Below are 23,737 nucleotides of genomic sequence, written 5' to 3' on the forward strand. Positions count from 1 at the left end.
GAAACTGGGTTCTAAATCTTTTCAGATTTATTTAATATGGCAAATTCTATAAAATATATTATATATTTTGCCCATTTCATATTCCCATGCCTTTATTACATTTTATGCTAGAACTGAAATAAAATCATTTTGAAATATAAAACCAAAGTTTTCTCAAAACCACTTTTCTGTAAACCAATTTTTCATCACACGCAACATGTTTCTGCAAAGCATTGTTTCTCATGGACTGGTATTTTCCAGCAGGATAAAAGGTTCCTTCAGGAATTCCCCCATGCAATATATGTCAGCCATTTCTGTCCAAATCGTTACAGCTTGACCTCCTTCTCCAGAGCTGCAGAGCAGGAGTAAGAGAACCAATGCTTTTTGCCAGATCCTTTTCGTCAAGTACTTTGAGCTTGACTGGTGAAGAGAGATGGATGCCACCACTATCAATCCTCACCACTGTCACCTTCTAAGGGAAAGCTGTAACAAATGCACTGTCCCTCCAAAGACTCTGCTGACTAAAGTCTGCTTAAGTGCATACTTCTGCTCAGTGTGAGCTTGGACTAGTTTTCTATCCCTAAAGGCAAGGATTTAGAATATTCACACTTGAATTACACTTTGCCTGACTAGCTCCAATTGTAGTCCTCTGTCAACCCCAAGTTGTCATAAACAAATTGTCCCAACCACAAAAATCTCAGCCTCCCAAGTAAGCAAAGTAGTGAACATTTACCTCTACTCATACTCCACAATACAAATTTTCACCCACTTTAAAAAACAAGTCACAAAAAAAATCAACGTCAATGACAAAGCACACCAGCAGTCCCCTCCAAAAAAATATATACATATATATATACATAAAAACATCCTAGAACTTTTCATCACTTCTGAACAACGCATTTCTCATGTGCAAAATTTTTTGAAAATTCTTACTGGTCAATGATGTATGTGTAACATTCATCAGTTGATAAACCAGCTTAAAGAAATCACTGTAGAACAGAATGACAACTTAATACTTCTCTTTAAAATATCCCAGACTAGAAAACAGTTTAAAATGCTAGGCATATCAAAAACTTCGTCTATATGAAAACCCCTTAAAGGATCTTGGAGAAAAAGCTCTACAAAGACACCCAGCATCTCTCGCAAGCCAAACTTGGCCCAAACTCTAGAAGCTGATACTAAACGAAGCAGAATGCCTCTGCATTAAAAACAACACAACTTCAACAACCCACGTCTCAAACTTGGCACACGTGCACACTCTACAGAACCACAATCTATTTGTTTATTTAGATGCATGGAGATAGCTTAATTTAATTGCTCAAATTATTATTACTGCTGATGATAGAATGCTTTCTCAAACAACATAGCAAAGCTTTTTGAATTCCTGGCACGTGATGAAACATCAAAGTTGAGAATGTAGCTTTATTTTCAACTCATTTGGCTCCTGCTTTGTTATGCCAATCAAAAATAAATCAAACGTGCGGCTGCAAACTGAAAGGAGAATTTGTGGGTGAGGAGATGGGCTGGATCACTGCAATTTCTACAGCTTCTAGAGGAGTTTACTTGTTTGTTCACTTGTGTGAAAACCTTACCTTAAGGTTTTGCAGTGTCCTCTTTCACCCGTGGATAATTCACAGAAGTTCTCACTTGATAAACTCACCTCATTTCACTCACAAAACAATCATAGCCTGAGAAATTGAAACCTTCAGATGCACAGTTTTCATGGCAATATCCAACATTAAAAACTTTTGAGCACTAACTGTGGTGCAGCCCTGCCTATTCCTACACTGCGTATTTCTTCATGTCTTATTCTGCTGTCTAGAGCACACAGATTTCCTTCTTCACTGTTACTTTTTTCCAAAAATTAGTGAGCTAATCTTGCTAACAGTAAAGTCACTGAAGCATAAGAGTGGATACTAGGGAAAGAAGAGATGAACAACATAAAGGGGAGGGCATGAAGGGACAGGCGGACAATTGTTCAATGCTCTTTGCAATGACAGACTAACCAGGCTGGATTAATTGAGTTTGACTAAACCTTGAGGCTGCATATTTGCAAATAGTATCCAATTACTTCTCATCCCCTATAATGTCCACGTTGCACTGTCCTTGAGAAGCTCCTTTGGGACTCGGAGAAGGAATAATAACTACAAGTACCTATGGAATGCTCATTTCAAAAACTTCAGTTTATTCACATGAAGGTAACCTTTCTTCTCCCATTAAAAGAAAAGTCACTGTGCACATTCACAAACAGTGAGTACACACCTGTCCAGACACATTTAAAAATCCTTCATTCAAGCAGCCATTCGAGGACTGCTTAACATAATCCACCTTTGGTGCCAGATGCCTTTCCAAAAGCACCTTGCAGCAGTCTTCATGCAGTTAGCAGAAAAGTTAGAAGACATTCACTTATACAGACTTAAGGGCCATTTGAAGCATCTGGACCCATGATTATAAAGAGACTTTATTCACTCCAGGGGCACAAAGTGTAAAGTCAGTCCCTGATACATATAGTTCGAGATGTCATGAAGAGAGAGAAAAGTACTGACATAACTGGTTTGAGTATGGACTCTGAAGGTGCATTTAGGTTGTACAACTTGCTTCCTCTAAATGGCACCATTTAAAAGGAGAGGAAATCAGCCATCAGAGCTCATAACACTACCTCAATGCTAACAATTTGCATCAAGACCAGAAACCTACACAGAGATGCAACATGCTAGCAAATAGTCATCCAAAAGGCACCCAAGTCCTCCTGTGACCAACAAGAAAAAAAAACAAAAAAATCAAGTACCAATGATAAGCTGGGTCAGCTTTCACCTGAAACATCACATCAGCCCTTCGCAGAATGCTTCACCATGACAAGTGTCAATCATTGGATGGAAACCATTGCTAGGTGAACTGCGATGAAACAAATGAATTCGTCCAGATCTCACAAATGTGCAGACCTAGTGAAACCAGCACGACATGCTGACTGGTGGGAAGAACAAGCCTTTTAAGCACGGCAGTAGCTCTGGAGAAGCCTCGCAATTATTGACAAGGGCTTCTCTCACCTTGCAGGCAAGAGATGGCTCTGACAAGAAGCCAGTCAGGATCCCTGGCATAAGGAGATGCAGCATGGCCCCCTCAGAACGCATAGGTGGAATGAACTTCAGAGTCCTCAGAGACAGACGAAGAAAGCATCCAGAACCAGGCAAACAGAACATCAACAGCTCTTTGCTACTGTTAGCTAAATCTGAGAAATCACAAGGAAATATCTTTTTAGAAACAGTAATAATTGAATAAATCTGTCAACTTGGGCATCTTTGTAAACTCCTCAGCCACAAGAACCTTGGGAATCCCTCCTGGAAAAAGAAGAAAAAACTGGCTTGTCACGAGATTGCTCTGAAAGTAATGTCTCTTATTTATTCCCATTCAAACTACAACACCAAGTTGGACAGCAAGTTCTCAGCTACAAAACACTATTTTTTAACACAGTCACTACCATTAACTATGCACTTCCACCAGCAATGAACAAGAACCTGCATGCTGCACTCAAAAATCTGCATGGCCACCTGGAACATGTCTTGTTTTTCACTCCACTGTCACCACTGCTGAAATGAAACACCTTCCACCCCAACTGTGGCGACATCCACTGCTTGGTCATCATAAACATTCAGCAAGCATTAATGATAGATGCCATTTTTTCAGCATGGAAGAATTCAATTCCACACCTTTGCTCCATACACATTCCTATGTCAGACACCATTGTGTCAGGCTGCCCCTGTTCTGTCATCTCTCACAAACATTACAAAACGTTGGTGGGAAGTTTCAACCTTTACTGCCATACCACCATCATCTGCCTCTGATGTCATGGGACAACATGATAAAATAGGAAGCACTGCGTTCAGAGCGGCCCTCATATGTGCTTATAGTATGGAGCTTTTTTGATCACAGGTTCACAAAAGCAACCAATAGCAGCTTCTTGGTAGAAGGAAAGAAGCTATTCAGGACAACAAAGAACATAGTTATCTCTGGATCAGGAAGACCTCGAGTCAGAGATCTGTGCAAGTTAAGATAATACTTTGGGAGAGATATCATGAAGTATTATTTTTCCTAGGCATTTGGCAAGCTCTTGCCACTGCCAGAAAGAGGATTCTAAGCTAGGTGAATTTTGGGTTTGTCCATTTAGCAAATTTGCTCTCATGTCTAGGTAATTATTTAATTTCAGATGACCTCTGGGACATTGGTTTCTCACACCAATGTGAAACCTGGACATGAGGTAGCTCAGTTCATCTGTGATGCTATTTCAGACATCTGGGAGATGAACAAACCCTGCTAAGCTCCTTTCATTTGTTTTTTATTTCAGTACACAGGGTGATACTGCCCTTCAGTATATATATACCATGAGAACAAAACATGTTTTAATACAACAGCGTGGCAGATGTTCCACATTACCCTGAATTCCAGAAGGATTAAAAATAAAAGATTCTCTGTTCCTTTGGAGATCACGGACCTTGAGATGTCAAACATTTTAAAAACTTGAGCATGACTCCACAGTCTGAGTGAAGGCCCACAACAATTTTCAGGCTTAACAAAATAGCATTACAGATGCATATATTTAAGCCACAGAGCCACTCCAGCACTGAATGAACACGAAGGATGCACTTGCCATGCCAAAGGCAGCTTCTAGGGACATTAAGAAGAAAGCTGGTCTGTTTTCACTCTTAACAACCAAAGAGAATTCTTGAGAGAAGGAAAAAAACTGAGGAGCACAGTCATAATAAATAGAAGTAAAATAAAATTACATTCAGACATTCTGTCTTCAGTGCCCAAAATACAACTCTGAAGTTTGCTTTAATAATTCTGGAACTATCAATGAGATAAAAAGAAGTTATGACCTCTTGGGGACTGCATATTTTGTTGCTTTTACTACACACTGATGAGACACTGGAGAGACTGCAAGCACAGGGTCCATGGGACTGATGTGGAAAAATACATCAGATATTGACATCAACAGGACTACATGTGGCTTCATATTGCTCACATGAATTTTGCTAAAACGATACTGTTCAAATGCTCAAAAATAGCTCCTACAGCCCTGAATGGAAAGCCCTTCTAAGAAACAGGTTCTCTTCATAGTAAGGTGACAGAACCCTGGTAGTGGTCCATACAAGATTAACAGAATGAAGATAAATGCATGGGGAGCACAAACTGGAATGTATAATACTTCTCAGGTTCTGAAGAGAAAGCAGGGGTGGAGTTCATTTACTGTGTTCTGCATGATTGGAATGCGCTAGCTGGGACACCCAACAGGCCTCTGTGCATGTTAGCTCAAGCTTGTCATGGTTCAGAGAGAAAGGAAGAAGATAGAGCTTCCAGCACCAGGCATTCCTCAGAAGTGATGGAACTTTGTGTTGCTTTCACTGCCTGTTACAGAAACCCTCCCCCTCTAGAAGACAAGGAGAAGACGACTTGTCTCCACAGAAGCAACAACAACAATAATAATAAAGGGGAGGAAAAAAAGTAAAAAGCAGCACCAGGCAAGTTCAAGAAAATCTGTGAAAACCAAAACCAGGCAGCATTTACTACTGAATTTCTGGGTTTTTCCATTCTTTTGTGTGAATTTAAAAATTTTGCAGTGTCCAGGGAATGTGTCTCACTCACAGGATAGAAGGATGTGATGCAACCATCGTCAGTCTGAATACAATGATAACACAAGGTAGAAATAATTTTTCACAAAGGTCGAAGTAAGAACCAGTGATGAAAACAATGAAATATAAGCTTGAAGAATCTCTACTAACTACTGGCACCTGTTTGTAGACTTTAAGGCCTGTTGTTTACTAAAATATTAGGTAGTGTACAACTCCGCTCCTTCGAGCATGCTGATAAAAAAAAATCACTCTTATGTGAGCATAAAGAATAGCACAGTGGAAAGCATTATTACTGCAATAGTCAAATAAAAAGTCTCTAGTAATAAAGAGCATGCACATCTACCAGTAAGAACACACGTGGACTGTCATACCTAACCTCAACAAGAAAGAGAAAGGAATGCTTCAGAAATTCCTCAGCCACAAGTCTTGCAGTGCAAGTCACATGGATGAAAGAAAAACCAAGTAAGCAGGACAAGAGGCAAAAGGAAGAGTATGACAGTACCTTCCTTCAAAATCAAATAGTAACACTCCTACAAGTAGAGTTTCCCCTTCACACACCTCCCTTCGCCCCTCTCCTCCCCTAAAAACAAAAAGCACCAAAGAACACAACAAAAAAAAACGAGACAAACTCATAAGAAAATCCAAGGAACTGGGAGAAGGATAACGATGCCTTAAGCCATGTTAATCATTGAAAATTTGCTAAAAAATGTTTTGTGCAAAGGCAGACAGGACAATCTGTATTTATTCTTACCAGCTAAATTGTCACGATGTACAGTTCTTGATATTAATGATAGCATTAAGATATCTGAAGGACAGACGATTTTAAGAAAAAACTGTTACTTTCACTCAGTTATCAATCACAAATTATATATACGAATTGCAGTTTAGAAGCAGAGTTGTACTGAACACAACTGATATTTCTAAAAGTTGTGTCCAAAAAGTTAAGTTATACTTCTAGTTATATGGCAAGTTCTTTAGAAGTATGAACTACAAGAACTATAGGCATTACAATCAGGTCAATGTTCTATTAATCCTAGCTGAATATTTCTATAAATTCCTAAGTTAAAAAAAAACAATCCTGTGCAATTCATGCTGAGAACAGTCCTTCATATAATAATGAAAGTTAATTTCTGCATTCAGTTGTGATGGCTTGCTCAGATCAGATCTACATTATGGAAGTATAAAGTAAACAAAGAAAACTCCTTAATGCCTTATTTAATAAAGTCAACTAGCATCAATTCCCACAGTAGTCCCTCAGTTATTTTTTGTTTTCAGAGGTATTATTTGATCCTAAGAACGTCTAACTTCTGACTGTCTAGCGTAAAACAACAGTACTAGCCACATCACAGAATCATTCTACCTTTAGAGGGACCTTGCTAAAGAGAAACCTCCCCTCCCATCCCTGAAAGTGTTCAAGGCCAGGTTGGATGAAGCCTGATCTAGTGAGTAACAATCCTGCCCAAAGCAGGGGGTTGGAACTAAATGATCTTTAAGGTGATGATTCAATGCAAATGATCCAACGCAAGCCATTCCACGATTCTGAGATATTAGACACCCTCTTGGGACAGCACTTATTATTTGCAGTGCAAAAATAGCCAAGCCTACATTTTCTGGTTCAGACCAAAGTTCTACTTTCATTCCTGTAAGTATAAAATGTCGAATTACAGGCACCAAATGAAAAGAAACATTCTTTTGCTTGGCACCCATTGTTGCTCTTTGTTCCGCCTCATGCAAAAGACTGCAGGTGTAGGCATAACAAAGTCAGCAATCCAGCATATACCAAGCAGACCCTTGCAATCCAAAAGCCAACATTTAAAAGCCAAGAAACAGCACTAAGATTCCAACATTTTCACAGCCCGTACAAAACCATCTGGTTGCTATTCTGAACCATACACGTTATTCTTCCTGGGCTGGTAGCTTCTGAAGCCATTCTGAAAGATGTTTCTCAAAAACACACCATGCATGCATACATGATGGATTCTTCCCACCTCTATATTTAAAAGAGGCTGCAGGATTTGGCCTTGCTTTAAACGTTATACACTCTTTATAAGCACATATATAAGCTAGAGTGATTGTGCATGCCATTATTGTTTCTCATAAGAAAACACAAATCATACAGAGAATTCTTGTTTGAAAAAGACAAGTTTATACTCGATTTTTCCCTCCCAGTGCTGTGACATGTTCAGGCAAAAAACCAAAAAACCAAAAAACCACCAAATTTGGCTACTTGCCATTTCTTTAATTTATATTAACTCAAGACTAATTAAATTAGCAAGAACAAAGAATTAGTAATAACTAGGAAAGCTCAGGCTTTTGTAGTTTTAGAAGAATTCTGCATGGTCTAAATTTGCTTACAGGAAACTATATTAAGGACTATCCTTGTTTTCTTTGTCCACAGACAAATTTTTGTGCAAGCCTCATCACATTCAAGCTGCTAAAGTCTTTTATTCTCCCACACTGTAACTAGTCACCCAAACTGGAAGGTGGGAGAGTGACTCTTCATGTTCTCTTCCGTAAGCCTTTCAGCCTCCCTGAAAAAATGCACTACTATGCCCAAGTCCTGTCCTCAGCTTTAAGGCTTCACTCTCCTCCTCACATGTTACACTTGCTTCAGTCACCAGATCACTTCCCATCATAAGGAGGAGCAGAGAAGAAGGTACAGTTTAGAAAAAAATGCCTACAGTTTAGGCTTGGTATCAATTTAGTTTAATTAATGACTCAATTGTAACCCAATCACACTGGTTCATCCTAAATCTTCATTTCAGACCAACGAATACCAGTTATCTCACCAGGTTACGAACTTTAAGAATAATTCATGCCAGTATTTTAAATAAAAAAGTGCTTCGACAGCAACTGCAAGAAAAAAAAAATGCAGAGAAAATTAGTTTTCAGAAGTTACTTTTGAAATGAATCTGCATGAGTTTGCTTTGTCTCATTTGTATCTGCTACGGACAGGAGAGTCTTCCAAATAAAACTCAGAAGAGCACTACTTTTTCTTCTCCATCTTCTCCAATCCCCATATAAGCAACAGATGTTGACAGGAAAAAGGGTTGGTTTTATTTTCCTCCCCCAACTGTCCAAATCTCTTTGCCCAAACAGGAAATTTCACAGGGAAGTTGCAGCACAGAACACTGTCGGGGGGAGGTGGGGAAAAAAGCTTGCAAATGGTCAAAAAGCCTTTGTACTCAGTACTCTGCAACCATCAGCTCGACTGATGAGAGACTTACTCTTACGGCGACTGCACACCTTTCAGCCTCCCTTTTGCATCTTGTGAAGAACAACTAATTCTGGATTTGTGGAGACGAGCCTGATGCCAATCTGTTAGTTTTAAATCACATAAGCATCCAACTAATGCCATGCAGTGCAGGCAAGCTTCTGCGCTCTCTCCTTTCAGTGATGGCATTAGGTTGATTACAGAAATGGAATTATCCATCAGGAAGAACACAATTAGTAGCAAACACTGTCCCCCACAATACACACCTCTGCTGTATGATACCTTTGTTTCCATGTTTGCCTGCAGTTTCAGAAAACTATTATCACTTGAGCAACCCAATACAGGGAGAGGCTGCCAAGCATAACACTCCAAAATTGTCTAACTGGGAAAAACACAAATTCTTCTGTCCTGCAGAGTGATTCTGACATAAGTGGGACAGTTCCCCCCACGCGCTTCAGAAAATACAGAAACGTATGCTGCAAAGAGGCACTCTTTATGGAGGTGCTGCCTCATCCCAGTAGCCAAAAGGCAGTCAAACCACATTGGAGACTTACCAAAACAGGTCACAGGAACAAACAAAAGAATTTTAAAAAATTAAAGCCAGCCAAAAGATTTTTTTGGAGGTAATTTGGACATCAATAAAATAGAAAACCAAGTAACAGCAAAACAAAAGCAAAACATTCTATAACATGAAATGCCTTAAAAAGGGGAGAAGAATGGCCCATACTTCCAAAAACAATTTTCCTGATGACATAAGTGGAAGGAAGACCTCAAACTGATCTCATTTGTAATTGCTCCTCCTTGCCTTAATGATAAACTTCTGTTCTATATGTCTGTGGAATACCCAAAATGACTTGATGGCTCTTACATTACTTCAATCCTCCACAATAATCTTCAGATTCCTTTAGTAAATCAACTCAGGTCGTCATTTGATAAGTTTTTCCCTCTACTTCTGTTGCTGAAATCAGAAGCAGTCCTGGAAACAGCCTGGTTTAGAAACATTACTATGCAAAAGAGAGGGAGATGAATCTAAGGAGAAACTCAGGTTAGTAAGAGATCTCTGGTATGAACCTAAAAGATGACAGTAGTATGCTTTTGCTTTACCGGTTATTTCACACTTTCAGACTAGAAGCAATCATATGGTCATCTAGTTGCACTACTAAAATTTCAACCATTCAGACTGACAGTTGCCAAAGAAAACATCAGTTTTATTCTGGTGACATCAAACTGTTCGACTGTTCTAAGAACAAAATTATGAAAAGCTAATTTTTGTCCAGATGGAAAAAATATCCTCAAATATTATCACAGCTATTTTATTGTGAATTTTATTATCTTTGCATTTTTAAATAAGGATTGGTAATTGGAAATATTGGTAATTGGAAATGAAATTCCTAAATTATGGCACGTTCAGCACCTTAAAGAAATTCAGATGTAAGTTCTGGCAAATGCTTGCAGAGTAAATGAAGCAGTAATTTGTCCTAGAGATTTCTAACTTGCCCAAGTTCTTATGTTTTTTCACCATGATGGCAAAAGGCATATCCCAGAAATGCCTTATGAGACATTCTCCCAAAATGAAATCATCCCAAACTCTCCAGAATTTTAATTTTTTTTTTTTTTTACTTTACAGTAGAGCAACCTATTTTTCCATAGCCTTTTTCCTCACAAAATTCTAACTAATTCTGACTCATTTTCTGAAAGAAAAAAATCTAGCCGAGAAAGATGCTTTGGTTGACAAGTTGGGATTGATGACCCGCAGAGGTCCCTTTCATCCTCTACAATTCTGTGATTCTGTGAATATTTCAGCCTAATAGTTAAAGCCTAGCAGACTGGTGAGTGGCCAAACAAGTTCTTGTAATGGCACATGCAATGTTAAGAGAAAAAGAATATTAGTCATTTTGCACTCCCGTTAGCACAGAGAACAGCAATAAGAACTGCTAAGACGACAGAGCCATTCAGTATCAGTTTCTGTTCCTCATTTCCAAAAAAAAGCAAGGAGACATTCTCATACCACTGCAAGGACGGGGAAGGAACTTCCTATCCATTGGTAACTCAGGCGGAGGATGAACAACTTGCAAAAGGCTTGATCAGTCTTCAGTGAGCATTCCTATATCATATTCAACACAGCAATTCTGAAGAGAGTTGACTAATGACACTTCTTTTTCTCTGATGCCGCTTTGTGGAATACAAAACATTTTTCAGACAGCTAATTTTATAAGTTACAGTTTGAGCTTTTCATCAGTGGAAACCCATAATTAAACAACAGCAGTTCCAGCAGGATTTGAGAGTAAACACTATTAAAATTGTTTCATCAATGACTTTCCTTTGTGTAGATAAAAGAAGTGAATGGTAACTGGAGAATGGAGACTTGATCTCAGAAATCAACAGCTGCAGAAGTTATGGAATCACATCAGACAATCATCCTGTGATCAAAAACAACCAGACCCACGTCCTTACTTAAGTGCCCTGAACACACAGGAGGCCTAGAAGTGAACAGAAGCTGAGCTTCTGTTTTGACAAGACTAACACTGAAAGGATACATATGGAGTAGCTGCCCTCATTTCTAAGACCCTGTGAAAAGTTTCAGAATGTGTAGTAAAGAGCCATGAAGATTGAAGAAAAAAAACTCTAGAGCTCCTTAAAGAGCTTATTCTGTTTAGTTTATGAAATTTGTGAAGCAGCATGATTTTGCTATGCAAGCGTCAGAGAGGGAAAATGCCACATACTAAAGAGCTCATGAATCCAATGGAGAACTGCTTTATGAAAAACAAAAGATGGGAACTGAAGCCAGACAAACCCAGATTTGAGAAACAAAAAACAAAAACTTTGAGTGGAATTAAGGACAACTCTCAAGGCAAATGATAGATTCCCTTATCCGCATGTTTTCAAATTAAGACCAGAGGACTTTCTGAAAAACAAATGGAATATGTGCTCAGAAACAATTAGTGGGCTTAATAAAGAATAAAGGCTTGACATTTTGTATCCTACAGTCACACACAAACTGACAAAAAAGTCTCTTAGACTATGAATCTATTATCTCCTATCAAATATTACTGAAAGATGGTGCTATCGGTCACTTAGAACTAATTAGTTGAACTCCTACCCCTTCTTTTTGGGAAGAGCATCCCTATAGTTATGTTTCACACTCATTTCACAGTTGTGTTCATTTGTCTTTGTTTGCCATCATCCACAGTTTCAGAAATTACCCATGAACATGGGTGTCTTCAAAAAAAATATAACTGTTAAGAGGAAGAAGTGAATATAAAGACATTATGAGAGGATGGTTGGACTAGATGATCTTGAAGGTTGTTTCCAACCTTGTGATTCCATGATTCTACAATTGTAAGAACAAAAAAAAATGCACGTCCATAAAATAAACCCTGACTTGTCTTAACAACTGCTAGAAACACAATTTTCCCAAGTGTTGGAAAGCAAAGAGTTCTAAAGAATCTAGTAGATGGAAGATACTTAAAAGAAGATTTTTACCCTTCAGATTCAAATGTCTTCGTAACAGGGATATTGCAAACTCAAAAGCATCAAGAAAACTCTAAGCCCAATTCAGGCAACATCAAATTATAAACTTCAGTAGTACACCTAGAGATGCCCCATGCACATATAAATATATGTACTTTCACATACATACTTACATATACATGTTTATATTTCACATACATATATGTACTTTTACATGTGTATACTGCTTCTTACCTGATGGGATTTTAGCATCTGAAATGCACTGATGTCTCCAAAAGCTAATAGCAGATCTTTCTCTGTTCTGCAGTCGACACAATCTCTCAGCCAGCCCTCCCCTGCAGAGAAGGAAGAAATGATCAGTTTTGCCAATAATCAGATTTGCCAAGAGAAACCATAGGACTAATGGAATATCATAGAATGGTTTGGGTTGGAAGGGAGCTTTAAGACCATCTAGTTCCATCCCTTGTTATAGACAGGGACACCTCCCACTGTACCAGGGTACTCAGAGCCCCATCCAGCCTGGCCTTGAACACCTCCAGGGTGGTTGAATACATATAATTTGGTCCTTAAAGACAGAAGCATACAGTAACATTACATTTTACAGATTAGCTCTCCCAGTTTTTCACTTTCCAGAGAATAACCATGTGTTTTATTAGGAGTATAGAATCAGTACACACAATAAAACATTTTCCACTATCTAGAAGTCCATAACCCTCAAGTTTTCAGTTGTGTCTCAATCTTTACACAAGGATTGTAAAGAAAGACCCCCAACTTCTCTGCACTTATTGTGACAGCTACTACAGACAGTTTTGAATTTGAAACAAACATCCCAAATGGTTTAGTGTAGCCACTAGTTATAACAGGTTGGGTTTTTCCCTCCTAGATTTGTTTGTCTGTTGGCAAGGAGTGATCACAGAAATATTCTTTTACCCATACTTGACCCTGTGATTCATTTCACAAGCTGGGTCAAGTGTGCAGCTTCAGTGGTCTGAACACTCTCCAAGATGGAATTAATTTGGCATTCCCAAGGTGAGGAGCAGAGGAGTGGCATCTAAACCGCACACATTTAAGGTAACACTAAAGCAATTTCTACCCCTTGGATTCCAATCCAAGGTACATCAATTTATCATCTTAAAACAAAAAATACTGTCATAGAAGATATCCCTCGGTTGTTGCAATGAACTTAAGGACAGCATGAGGGTATTTGTGCATTTCTCTCTGGCTTCAAACAGGTTATTTTTATTAAAAAAAATACATTATTATTTCCTTACCACTAAGTTTCCCCACTACAAGAACAATTCAGTATATTAATAAGGGCTTCCACTAAGCTGCAATGTGTCCTTAGTAAACTTGGTTTAGGAATCAAAGAGGGAGCACAAGACCACCTTGTTTGTGCATATGAATGGGGTTATTATTTTAGAATGTAGTTCACATAGCTTGGTAAAGCTGACACTGCAAATGAGAAACTGGGAGGACTCACACCTGTGAAAACCAACGAGGAGCTGAAAAGGCTAAACACTAAAAATCTGTGGTTAGAAATTACTGACAGCCATTTCACCTGCAGATAAATCGACAGGTTACATAAAAACAGATTATCAGTCTCAGCTGATTTTCTAGTTAACCAACTATCTAATTTGCAAAACCATAACTATCTTAAGACTTAGTAGATAGCATGGCTGAACACCTTAGTAGAAAAGACCACAGAATGGATACTCAAATTTAAGAGTCATGCTTTACCCAGAATGATTCATGGAAGTTACATGGTTTACATTATTGCAGCCTCTTCTACAGCTGAGGGGACTCTGGGAAGAGGAAAACTCTAATTTACTATCTTCCAGAGGAAGCAAAGAATCCCCAGATTCCCAAAACAAAGAACCCTCTCTCAAAAAGCTACAGGACTTGCTGTATCAAGCAAGAACACTGACAAAAATACTTCAGAAACCTTGGGCTCCAGAGAACTTACAAAAAGCTTAATAACATGAACTGCTTTCAGCAAGAATCACGAAACACAGAATCAACTAATACAGAAAAATGCAATGGATACTTCCGTATGCAGCAGGGTCAAGTTAAGCACAATTTTGTACAGGACAACTTGATCTGCTGCTGTTAACGTTTTGCCACGTTTACCTCAAACTTGAGTATTCAAGCATACTGCACTCCAGTAGCTGTGGACAAAAAGCTTTTACAAACATCAGCAACCTGCCCACCCAGTTCTTCTTCTTGCCAGACTGCCATTCTTGGATGTAGTTTGTTGTTCAGCTCTTCTGCATGATCTACCTAAGCCATGCCAGAACACCATTCACTTCAGCTACACTTGGAAATACAGCAGCTACATGCATTTGGAGTTTGCTTGCTTGAGTTTGAGACTGATCTCTATACAGAGAGTTGGACTACAGCAATAAACAGAAGAGCTAGTAGCTGAAAAACATTTCTGGTGGAAGAAGACTGCTCAGTAGAAGCATTCCAAAACACTATTTCATTCCTTCCACAAAGAACATTCAAAGAAATGCAGTTTCTTATAATGCTTAAGGCACAAAAAAACAGCTCACAGTATAATTTAGAACCATACAATCCTAGAATCCTTAGAGTTGGAAGGGACCTTCAGTGGCCAACTAGTCTGATTCCCCTGCAATGAGCAGGGACACCTCAGCTAGATCAGGTTGCCCAGGGCCTGATTCCATCCTCATCTTGAAAGTCCCCAGGGACTTTCCTCCCCACTTTTCCTGATTAGGGTTGCAGTTGTGCCTGGTCAGTCCCTACTCTTCTGGAAGCCCACTCCTACTTTACCTATGGCAGAAGCACTTTGTAGCATGAAAGAAAGCAGTTCCTGATTTTGAGGCACACAGCAGGAATTAAAAAATAAAAAAAAAAATTAAAAATTTTAAAAAGCAAAAAACCCCCAGTTTCAGGCCAGATGTGTCTGCCAGGGAAGCTATCTGACACTTCTTTACTGATTTCCTAATCATATCTGTATTAGAACAACAGTTATCACAGGGTCTATGAAGAATAAAATCATGTCTTTCCCTCGCAGGCCTTGATGCTGATAAAAACAAATTGATACTTATATTAATACTCATCCTTCAATTCTAATTCCAAAGGCAGTTTAAATTATTTAAACTGCAAACATACTGCATTTTGCATCTGCATGGTTGCAAGATATAAAATGTAAGCAAAAAAAAAAAAAAAGCATTTATGAGATGTTCTCAGTTGGTCACTGGAACTGCCTTCCTCCCCCCCCACTCCTTTGCCTGTTGCATACGCTGTGAAACTAGGAAAATACAGTTCAAGGACATGCCATGCACAAAAGGAATTTATGTAGCAATTGAGCTGGCTGTTTATGGTTCATTTCTTTTAAAAAGTAGAAATAAAAAAAGAAATTTAAATACTGCTCCAAACACAGGAGAATGAATTCCACTACACTTAAAGCAAAGAAACTGAAGGAAAAAAAAAAAAAAAAGGTGTTTTCTTTTGCAAGTTTGGCAGGTTTAAGACAACGACGCTTGAGATCAACAAATTTCTTCTCATACAATACAGGTGCCCACTGCTGAAAGTGTTCATCTATGCACTGGGAGATATTATGAACTACACAGACTCACTCTTGGCTGCACAGAGGAAAGGTAACAGAGCTACACAAAGCTCACTGAAAGCAGAGTGTGACACTGAGCAGGTGCCAACTCCAGTGTAAAACCAAACTCCTTGCTTAGAAAAGAGCAATGCTTCCAATTACAATTTTATTTTTAAAAATATCCAGTTCCCTCTTTTACACATATCTAGCCCTTATAACACACTTAATTGTCCTAGATGACAAACCCACCATCTGGAGTATATTTATCTCAAATCAGAAAATGTATTTTGATTACTAATTCTGATTTTTGTGATCAAGGAAGCCAGTGGTATGTATTTAAATGACAAAAGCTATAAGCTCAGATGCATACCTTACTGACCAGCACTTCAAACTTGACCCCAAAACAGTGTTTTATCATAAGCAAACGTAATGCATTTGGCAAAAAGTTAATGCAAAGGCTGCTCAGTGAAGCCAAACCGCTCAGATAGAATCTCGACCAGTCAAAACCTTTTTATTTTTAATCATGCAACTCTAAACTATTTTATGTTGTTTTTTGGTGTTTTTTTTTTAATCCCTTAAGGCAGTCATATTTAACAAGCAGAAATTCATGCACCACTTCCCTATTAAATCTGAGCTTGTTAAACTACTCATTTAAAATATGTATTGCCACTGTTGCCCAGGTTGAACAACATCCACACGAAAGGCGGGTTTGATGACCAAAAGAAAGCTCTGTACCTGGGTAAAAGCTTGGTTGCTTGTGATTGTTGGTTTGCACAAACAAACAGCAAGTTTCAAACGTTTTGTACGTCACACAACAAGTACTATCCAAAAGGTAACACAGCTGGAACAGACATATTGCTGGTTCCCAGCTTCCAACTCCAGTCAGGTTAATAGAGAGGAAAAAAAGAGCATTAGTGAGTAGGGTGAGTTTTAAAAAGTCATTTTCAATCTTCTTTGGAGTGCTGGAGCTCTACCTGTGTTCATGTAATGAAGTTTTAATTGCGCAGTGTAAACTAGATGTGTCCTCATTCCTCTTTCAACAATTCAACTTTCTCATGTAATATTTTTGCATCACACCACAGTTATTCCTGCAGGTCAGAAATGGTTCTTTGTAATTAAGGCCAGAGCTCCATCATCCCTGTGTAGTGAGATTTTGTTTACAGATCCTTGAGCCTCAAACAATATAGAGGAAGAGAACTAAGAGGGATGACAGCCGCAATAGTCAAGAACAGTGCAAGCAAGCACTTTTTAGGTTTCACAAATTCCCCAGCAAAAATATCTAAGTATAACTTCATAGGCAGTTGATTTTCCCACGTAAGTCATCTCTCAGAGTATATATGAAAGAATTTGGGAACGCACAGACTTTGAGGCCTGCTTTTTTCTTAATTTTTAAAGCATTGATTGCCCTTCTTTTCAGTTTCTGATAAAGTTCAGAGCAGCCCTCTGGCCCTTCAGGCTATATAATAGAAAAAAAATATTCAGATTGCCCTACCTCTTTTACAGCACTCACCAGAATTAAGATGATTTAACATGGAGAGACTTCATTCACAGAAATAAGTAATCCCTTTTTGGGAGGTATTGATAAATAAATTAATCAAGTACCAGACTCACACACCATTTCTTATAGAACGGTGACACAAATTTAAGAGGAAAACAGTGCAGGAGCCAGTTTTGATAGGAACAGCCTTGCCACACTAGATAAGGGAACAGCTCTCTTCACAGTTCTGAAGGTTTTGGTTCCCTGAGCTCTTACACAAAATGAGCAAACTTTAACATTAAACAAATCAAACCCATCAAAGTGACCCCTGTTCAATAGAGAATAACTACATCTCTCTTCAAACATTTCAAACAGGAAGATGTACTCTATATGAAATTTGGAAAATTTGTCACACTAAGGAAAAATTTATTTATTCATTTATTTATTTAAAGACTTATCTCCTTTTAACAACAGTCTTCCGGCCCATTTAAACCATCGGTTTGTTGGGTTTTTTTGTTTGTTTGTTAGTAAGAAAAGACATTTTAGCTTTCACTAAGTGACTAATAGACTGCCCATGTGTATTTTCAGTGATTACAAATGGCACATCTGTAGCGCAGCCATGATATTCTTCAGTTATATTCTCCTAATCTAAGAAGAAATTCACTAACAAATACAATTTCATTCAACTGTAAGGACTTCAGCCTAAGATCACTAGGCTTAAAAGAGCTAGTTTGTGGTTGTTATACTCTCGTGTTATTTATGGATGCATCTGAGAAAAACAGATCCAATTTTAAGGCTTGCTTCATTTGTGCCAACTCTTTCCTCTCCTGGCACTTTACTTTCAGGATCTCAGTTGGCCTCTTGTGACCATTTTATTGCATGTGGAACCAGGATATTCTGTAATTGTCTCCTTTTCTAAAAAGGAGAAGTTAAATATAGCAGATCAAACCTGTTGGTGATCTACTGATTCATGTAAGAGAATTAAATGGTATTTTCCTAAGATTTTTATTTCACTATTAAGCTAAAATTTGCATACAAAATTAACAAGAAAATCAATGCCATTGGGAACAACCATCTACCTTTGATCCAAACCTAAAGCAGTTACTTCTACACAACTAAAGGCAGTTGCAACACGACAGATTTTGAAGTAGAGTTGACATTATATAATGTAAGATATCCATTTCCTGCACTGAAAGCCAGACTGCTTTGGCTGATAGAAATAAAATTCTGTTTGAAAAAATAAACAATTCATAAAACCTCCTGGAGGTCTTCCTGTAGAAAGGAAACACTGAATGAATGCATTTTGAGTTTTCTTGTATACAGATACTGAATAAATGCAGTGACTGGTTTATCCTGTGTAACAAATGTTGAGACTTCCAACATACTCTTCATTTCTCCCTTTGTTAACGAGGGATACTTGAGTGACTTGGAATTAGCACAGTTTATACATTTCGCCTTGTAACACGAATTCATAATCTGAAAAGAGCTTCCTGAAAACTAGTATTTGCAGGACCTACTCCCTTCTCCCTTAGCTTTGCAAATCACTTGCAGGAGATTTTTATTTGGTACCATTCTACCATAATACTCATTGCTGCCAGCAGGCAGCTTATACAGAAGCAAAGGTAGTCTATACCTTGCTGAGAAATCAAAACTTTGTGGCAGAATAAAAGGGCAAGAACATCTAAAACCAATACCTCTTGACCTAATCACCAAGCCAACTCATCTCTGTATCAAATGCCACTACTAGTACTTGCTTATCAGCTATTTTAATAGCTTATCAGTGCAGTACAGTGGCATTTGTATTTCAGAACATCTTGGAAAATGATATTTCTTCCACTCACTCTGATCCCATTTTTATTTAAATTAAATGAATGTGGCTACCAAAGATGGCACATAAAGCCAGCATTTAAGGTGAGGATGTCCCGGATTTACAGTTTTACAGTGGTAAACGAAAGATTTCATTTTGCTACCAGCATAGCAGATCTGATTGGCACCTCCTACAGCACTGCCCTGCAGGGAACTCAAGAACCTGACTCGGGCCTCCAACACGTCTGAAAAACAAGGCAATACTGACTACCATCTCTATGCTGCAGTTCACTGTAGAAAGAACAACAATCTCCACCTAAACAATCCTGAAAACAAGAACTAGTAATACAGGGGATATATGAAGAGATGCTTTTATTTGGCAAAAAGAGTACAGAATAGATCAATTAAGTGAGGGAAAAACTGCTTACATGCTTTCTTTCTTTTCTGAAGATTCTAATTGCATCCCAAAACCCCACAGAGCTATTAAGTGAGAACAATTGCATCGTACCCCTTCAAATTTCACTCATCACATCCCAGCACTGTATATGTCCCACATTCCTTTGGAGGAGACAGGTGGACTTCTCATTTTCTTTCCACTCTAAGGTGTTGACCTTACACTCAAATTTCTAACACTAGCATTATTAGATTTTAATTATCCATAATCAGCTCATTTCTGAAGATTTGTTATGTATACTAAACTTCAATTTTTGTGGAGAATCACAATTGTATCAATAGGATGAAACAAACAATACTCTTTCATTCAGCAACAAGAGTGTTCCAGCCAGAGAGGCTGACTAGAAAAATGCAACCATTGAGGTAACTGGAACACAGCTGCAATTAAATAATATAGATAACATAAAAGCAGACAGCAGAATGCATAAAGAACATCACAAGAGATTATTCCACTCGGTATGCAATTTTTCACAAAAAATAAGCTAAGTTTTTTTTTTTTAAAATATGCTCTAATTTTTGAAGGTCATCACAAGCTCAGTGATCACAATCAGTAAAAAACATATAATTATTTTTTATTTTGTAAAAAATGGAAATAATAACATAGGTGGCTTATTCATATCAGCACTTTTCCATCAAGTACATATAACAAAACAGTCTGGTTTTGGATTAGAATCTCTCACACAGAGCACAGGAACAGGCTGTCCAAAGAGACAGCAGATGCCCCATCCCTGGAGCCATCCAAGGTCAGGCTGGATGGGGCTCTGAGCAACCTGATGTAGCTGTAGGTGTCTCTGTTCACTGCAGGGGAGTTGGAACAGATGACCTTTAAAGGTCCCTTCCAACTCAAGCCATTCTATGAATTTGCATAGGAAGACCAAGACCGTATCACCTCTGCTATCTCCTCTTAACCCACACTTCACTAAGCACCAGTCTGGAAAAAGAGAGCTCAGTTAAGCTCTTTTCCCCCCGCTGCAGAATTTCAAATGGTCCAAGTGGGAACTCATGGAAGAGATCCTGTCTGCAAGAATTCTCTTGCTTACTGCTTTTCTGCTGTGATCTCAATCTGCAGTAGAGGCAGGAAGGAAGGAGAAAGAACAAGCCAAAAAAAATGCAGCATAGCTTTTAACTATATAACCAGAAAGAAAAGATTATCACTTAATTGATCATGCAGCTGATCAACCCTCTCCAATCTGGACTTCAGTACACAGCACTGAAAACCTAAGCCTTCAACTCAGTGGCAGCATACAACAAAAACAAAAAATCCACCCTGCAAATTTTGTTCCTTTATTCATTCTGGCCAAATTGCATTCTGTATTGAAAAATTACAAATGAATAAATGCTTATTCTGCTGGACATCCATTTCAGACTACTTGTGCTATAAAAATACATTTTTGCACTAAGTGATATGTGATCATCAGAATCATCAAATTAAACTGACAGGTGCAGGCTGAAGCCATGTTTAAGCTATGTAGCCACTAACTGTGGGGTTTTACTGCAACACTCAAAGCTTTTTATGGCGTCAGAAAACTACAGGACAAATCCACGGAGGATAACAAAACACTCATACAGATCCTGAGCAGTAAACTGCCAAAAGCTCAAAGTACATCTGAGTAAAACAGCACCATGCCATTTGCCCTGTTCTTACTACCTTCACATAGACTTGCTGTTAGCCACCATCAGCATTTTTGGTACAGCTTTGGTCTGACCTATTAGAGTTCTGTCTTCAGGCTTTTAAAGTAGTAAGAAGTAAAGCTTGATTGCACAAGCAAAGCACTGCAAGTACAGAAATCCTCAAGTTGTTACAGCTTCAAATCTGTTCCCTTGGTTGGCATTTCTAAGTAGTCAAGAAAATTTTGAAAGATAAATGAAATATGGTTATTTAACGGAAGCAAGGATTCTCTAAGTGCCTTATTTTCTGATCGATCGCTGTATAAAATCAGTAGAAAGAACCATATTGCTAAGGATGCAATTGCTATCTACAGCAGCATTGCTCATCATTTTCCTTCTCAAAATTTAAGTCATGCTCACACAAATACCACATGAAACAACTTCTGTGAATTCAAAATAAGAACCAACTATTTTTGCATTGCAATTAGCTAGGGACGTACAGGATCATGTACATCAGAGCTCCGCATCTCAAGATTAGGTGGCTTTTGTTCAGCACCTTTTCAATACACTTAATTTAGTCACAAAGATTCATATTTCAGAGAAACAAACACATCCCACTTTTGCTCAAATATCACTCCATCCTGCATTATTCAGCACACCTTTCATATGCCATTTTGGATAATTTTACCCTGACAAATCCGGAAAGGAACAAAAAAACTTTGATTCTTTTGCATCTTTTGCAGACTATCTGAAGAGGCACATGACAATGAAATGATCGCAAGCTAAAAAAAAAAAGTATGCATGCTCATATTTGTAAGCTAATTTAAGGCATTTCTGTGATAACAAATATTGTATCAAATTGTATACTGGGGTTCAGGATTGAAAGGTTGACTCTAGTTTTGCAATTTGTCAAAAATCTTTCATGTGTTTGCCCTTGAAACGTATTCCTACTCTTCTTTTAGTTCATTCTTTTAGCATTATTTTATTTACAATTTAAAAAGCACTTCAGAAGAACAGTATCTTTACCTCAGTAATTTCCTTTTTTTAGCAGAATCTTCCGGGGTTCTTGAGGCCTTGCCTGACTGTTTCTTAGGTGTTTGTAGAAGGGCCTGTGCAGACTTGAGCCAATCGCTGGCAGGTCTTGCTGCAGCTTCTCCCACACTCAACTGCAATTTCTTAATGAATCCTGGATCAGTGGGCTGTGTGTCCACTTCTTCCACATAGTCATTGTCAGATGAATATTCAGAAATTTCTGCCAACTAATGAAATAAAAATAAAGAAGTATTTAAACAGAGTGCTAGTGAAATAAACTAAATTACATGAAATATCTGGTTAATTTCAGCTACAGATTTATGTAGACAGTTATGTTCCCTACCAATCAGTAAATGAAATCACAATTTATTGATTCATATAACTTGAACAACTGTAAATGCATATTATTTTTTTCTGAGTCAGCATGAACTGCTGAATATAAAGATCATCTGTTGAAAGAAAACTGAGATGAGTAACATCTGTTCTAAAATAACCAGATCTGGAGAACTCATCAAAAAGCTAAGTCAATGCCCATCTCCATTACAAGTTTACAAACAAGTGTCAGGAGCAAAGCAAACTCTGGAAAACAGAGCCTAATGTGGAAAGGGATCATGAATAGCAAGAGAGCTGAAAGGCAACACAAAAGTTAGGTCTGGATTCAGGTAAATAGAAAGTTTTCTGCCCTATTCTGAGCTGAGAAAAAACAAACAAAAACAAGCACGTGTCTCTGCATGAGACAGAAATTGTAGCTGGCAAGCAGTATTTAACATTTTGTTAAAACAAGAATTTGACCACTACAGCTAGCCTTCATGCATGTCTAGTGGGCCTGTGAGTTGCAGGGAAGGTATCAGAGATGTTGGACCGACATGCAGATGCTATCAGGCCACAGCCGCACAGCACCTTAGAGGAACCCCTGGTCAGCAGCCACAGCCACCAGCAAGCAGAGAGTGGAGCTGAAGTTCCTAAAAACCTTGCTGGCGCTCCTCTCACAGCAACACACAGGACACAATGAACCAAGAAAGGAAGCATGAGAAGGTCCCAAAACAAATCTGGAACGGGAGATGAAAGGCTCAGGAGAGTGCTGACAGGAAAAAAAAAATCACCTGCTTTGGCTCAGTTTGCCCTACTCTCCTGCAGGGCTCCTGCACAGACAGGGCAGGGCAGCAGGTTTGGCTGCCAGGGGTAAGCCAAGCAGCGTTCAGTTGTTATGTAAGTTATTATCTCTTGACCCAGTATTTCTTAAAATACCAAGTACTAAGGAACATTAAGCAAAAATACTTGGAAATACAAAGAAAAATAAACATGTGGCAAATAGTCAGTGAAGTGCACAGCCATTCATTTTTCCAGAGCAGTACAGAAATGCTACACAACTGCTCACTCCTAAGTAAGAACAGACAAAATTCATTCAAGCCATATTCTAATGAACTGAAAGACACTAATTTACTGAAAGACACTTAAATAGCATTAGAGTGTCTGCAAAACTACACTAAAGCTGAACTATAAAC

General features: G+C 38.4%; 1 protein-coding gene across 10 annotated transcripts in view; it reads right to left on the reverse strand.

Annotated features, from left to right (window-relative positions):
- SPIDR (scaffold protein involved in DNA repair) overlaps nucleotides 1-23,737 on the reverse strand; it is a 210,683-nt gene that overhangs the window by 137,578 nt on the left and 49,368 nt on the right. For all 10 annotated transcript variants that reach the window (XR_006171761.1, XR_006171760.1, XR_006171758.1 and 7 more), the window contains exons 6-7: nucleotides 22,227-22,459; nucleotides 12,526-12,626 (exon numbers count right to left, since the gene is read on the reverse strand). Coding sequence is in view for 6 of the 10 variants with exons in the window: in XM_042837230.1 (XP_042693164.1) it covers nucleotides 12,526-12,626; nucleotides 22,227-22,459 (334 nt within the window). In the remaining 4 variants the exon portion in view is untranslated. The remainder of the gene's footprint in view (nucleotides 1-12,525; nucleotides 12,627-22,226; nucleotides 22,460-23,737) is intronic.

The sequence above is a fragment of the Centrocercus urophasianus genome, unplaced genomic scaffold (genome assembly GCF_019232065.1).
Source record: "Centrocercus urophasianus isolate 14NV4802_14NV808 unplaced genomic scaffold, USGS_Curo_1.0 seq_11, whole genome shotgun sequence".
Classification (NCBI taxonomy): domain Eukaryota; kingdom Metazoa; phylum Chordata; class Aves; order Galliformes; family Phasianidae; genus Centrocercus; species Centrocercus urophasianus.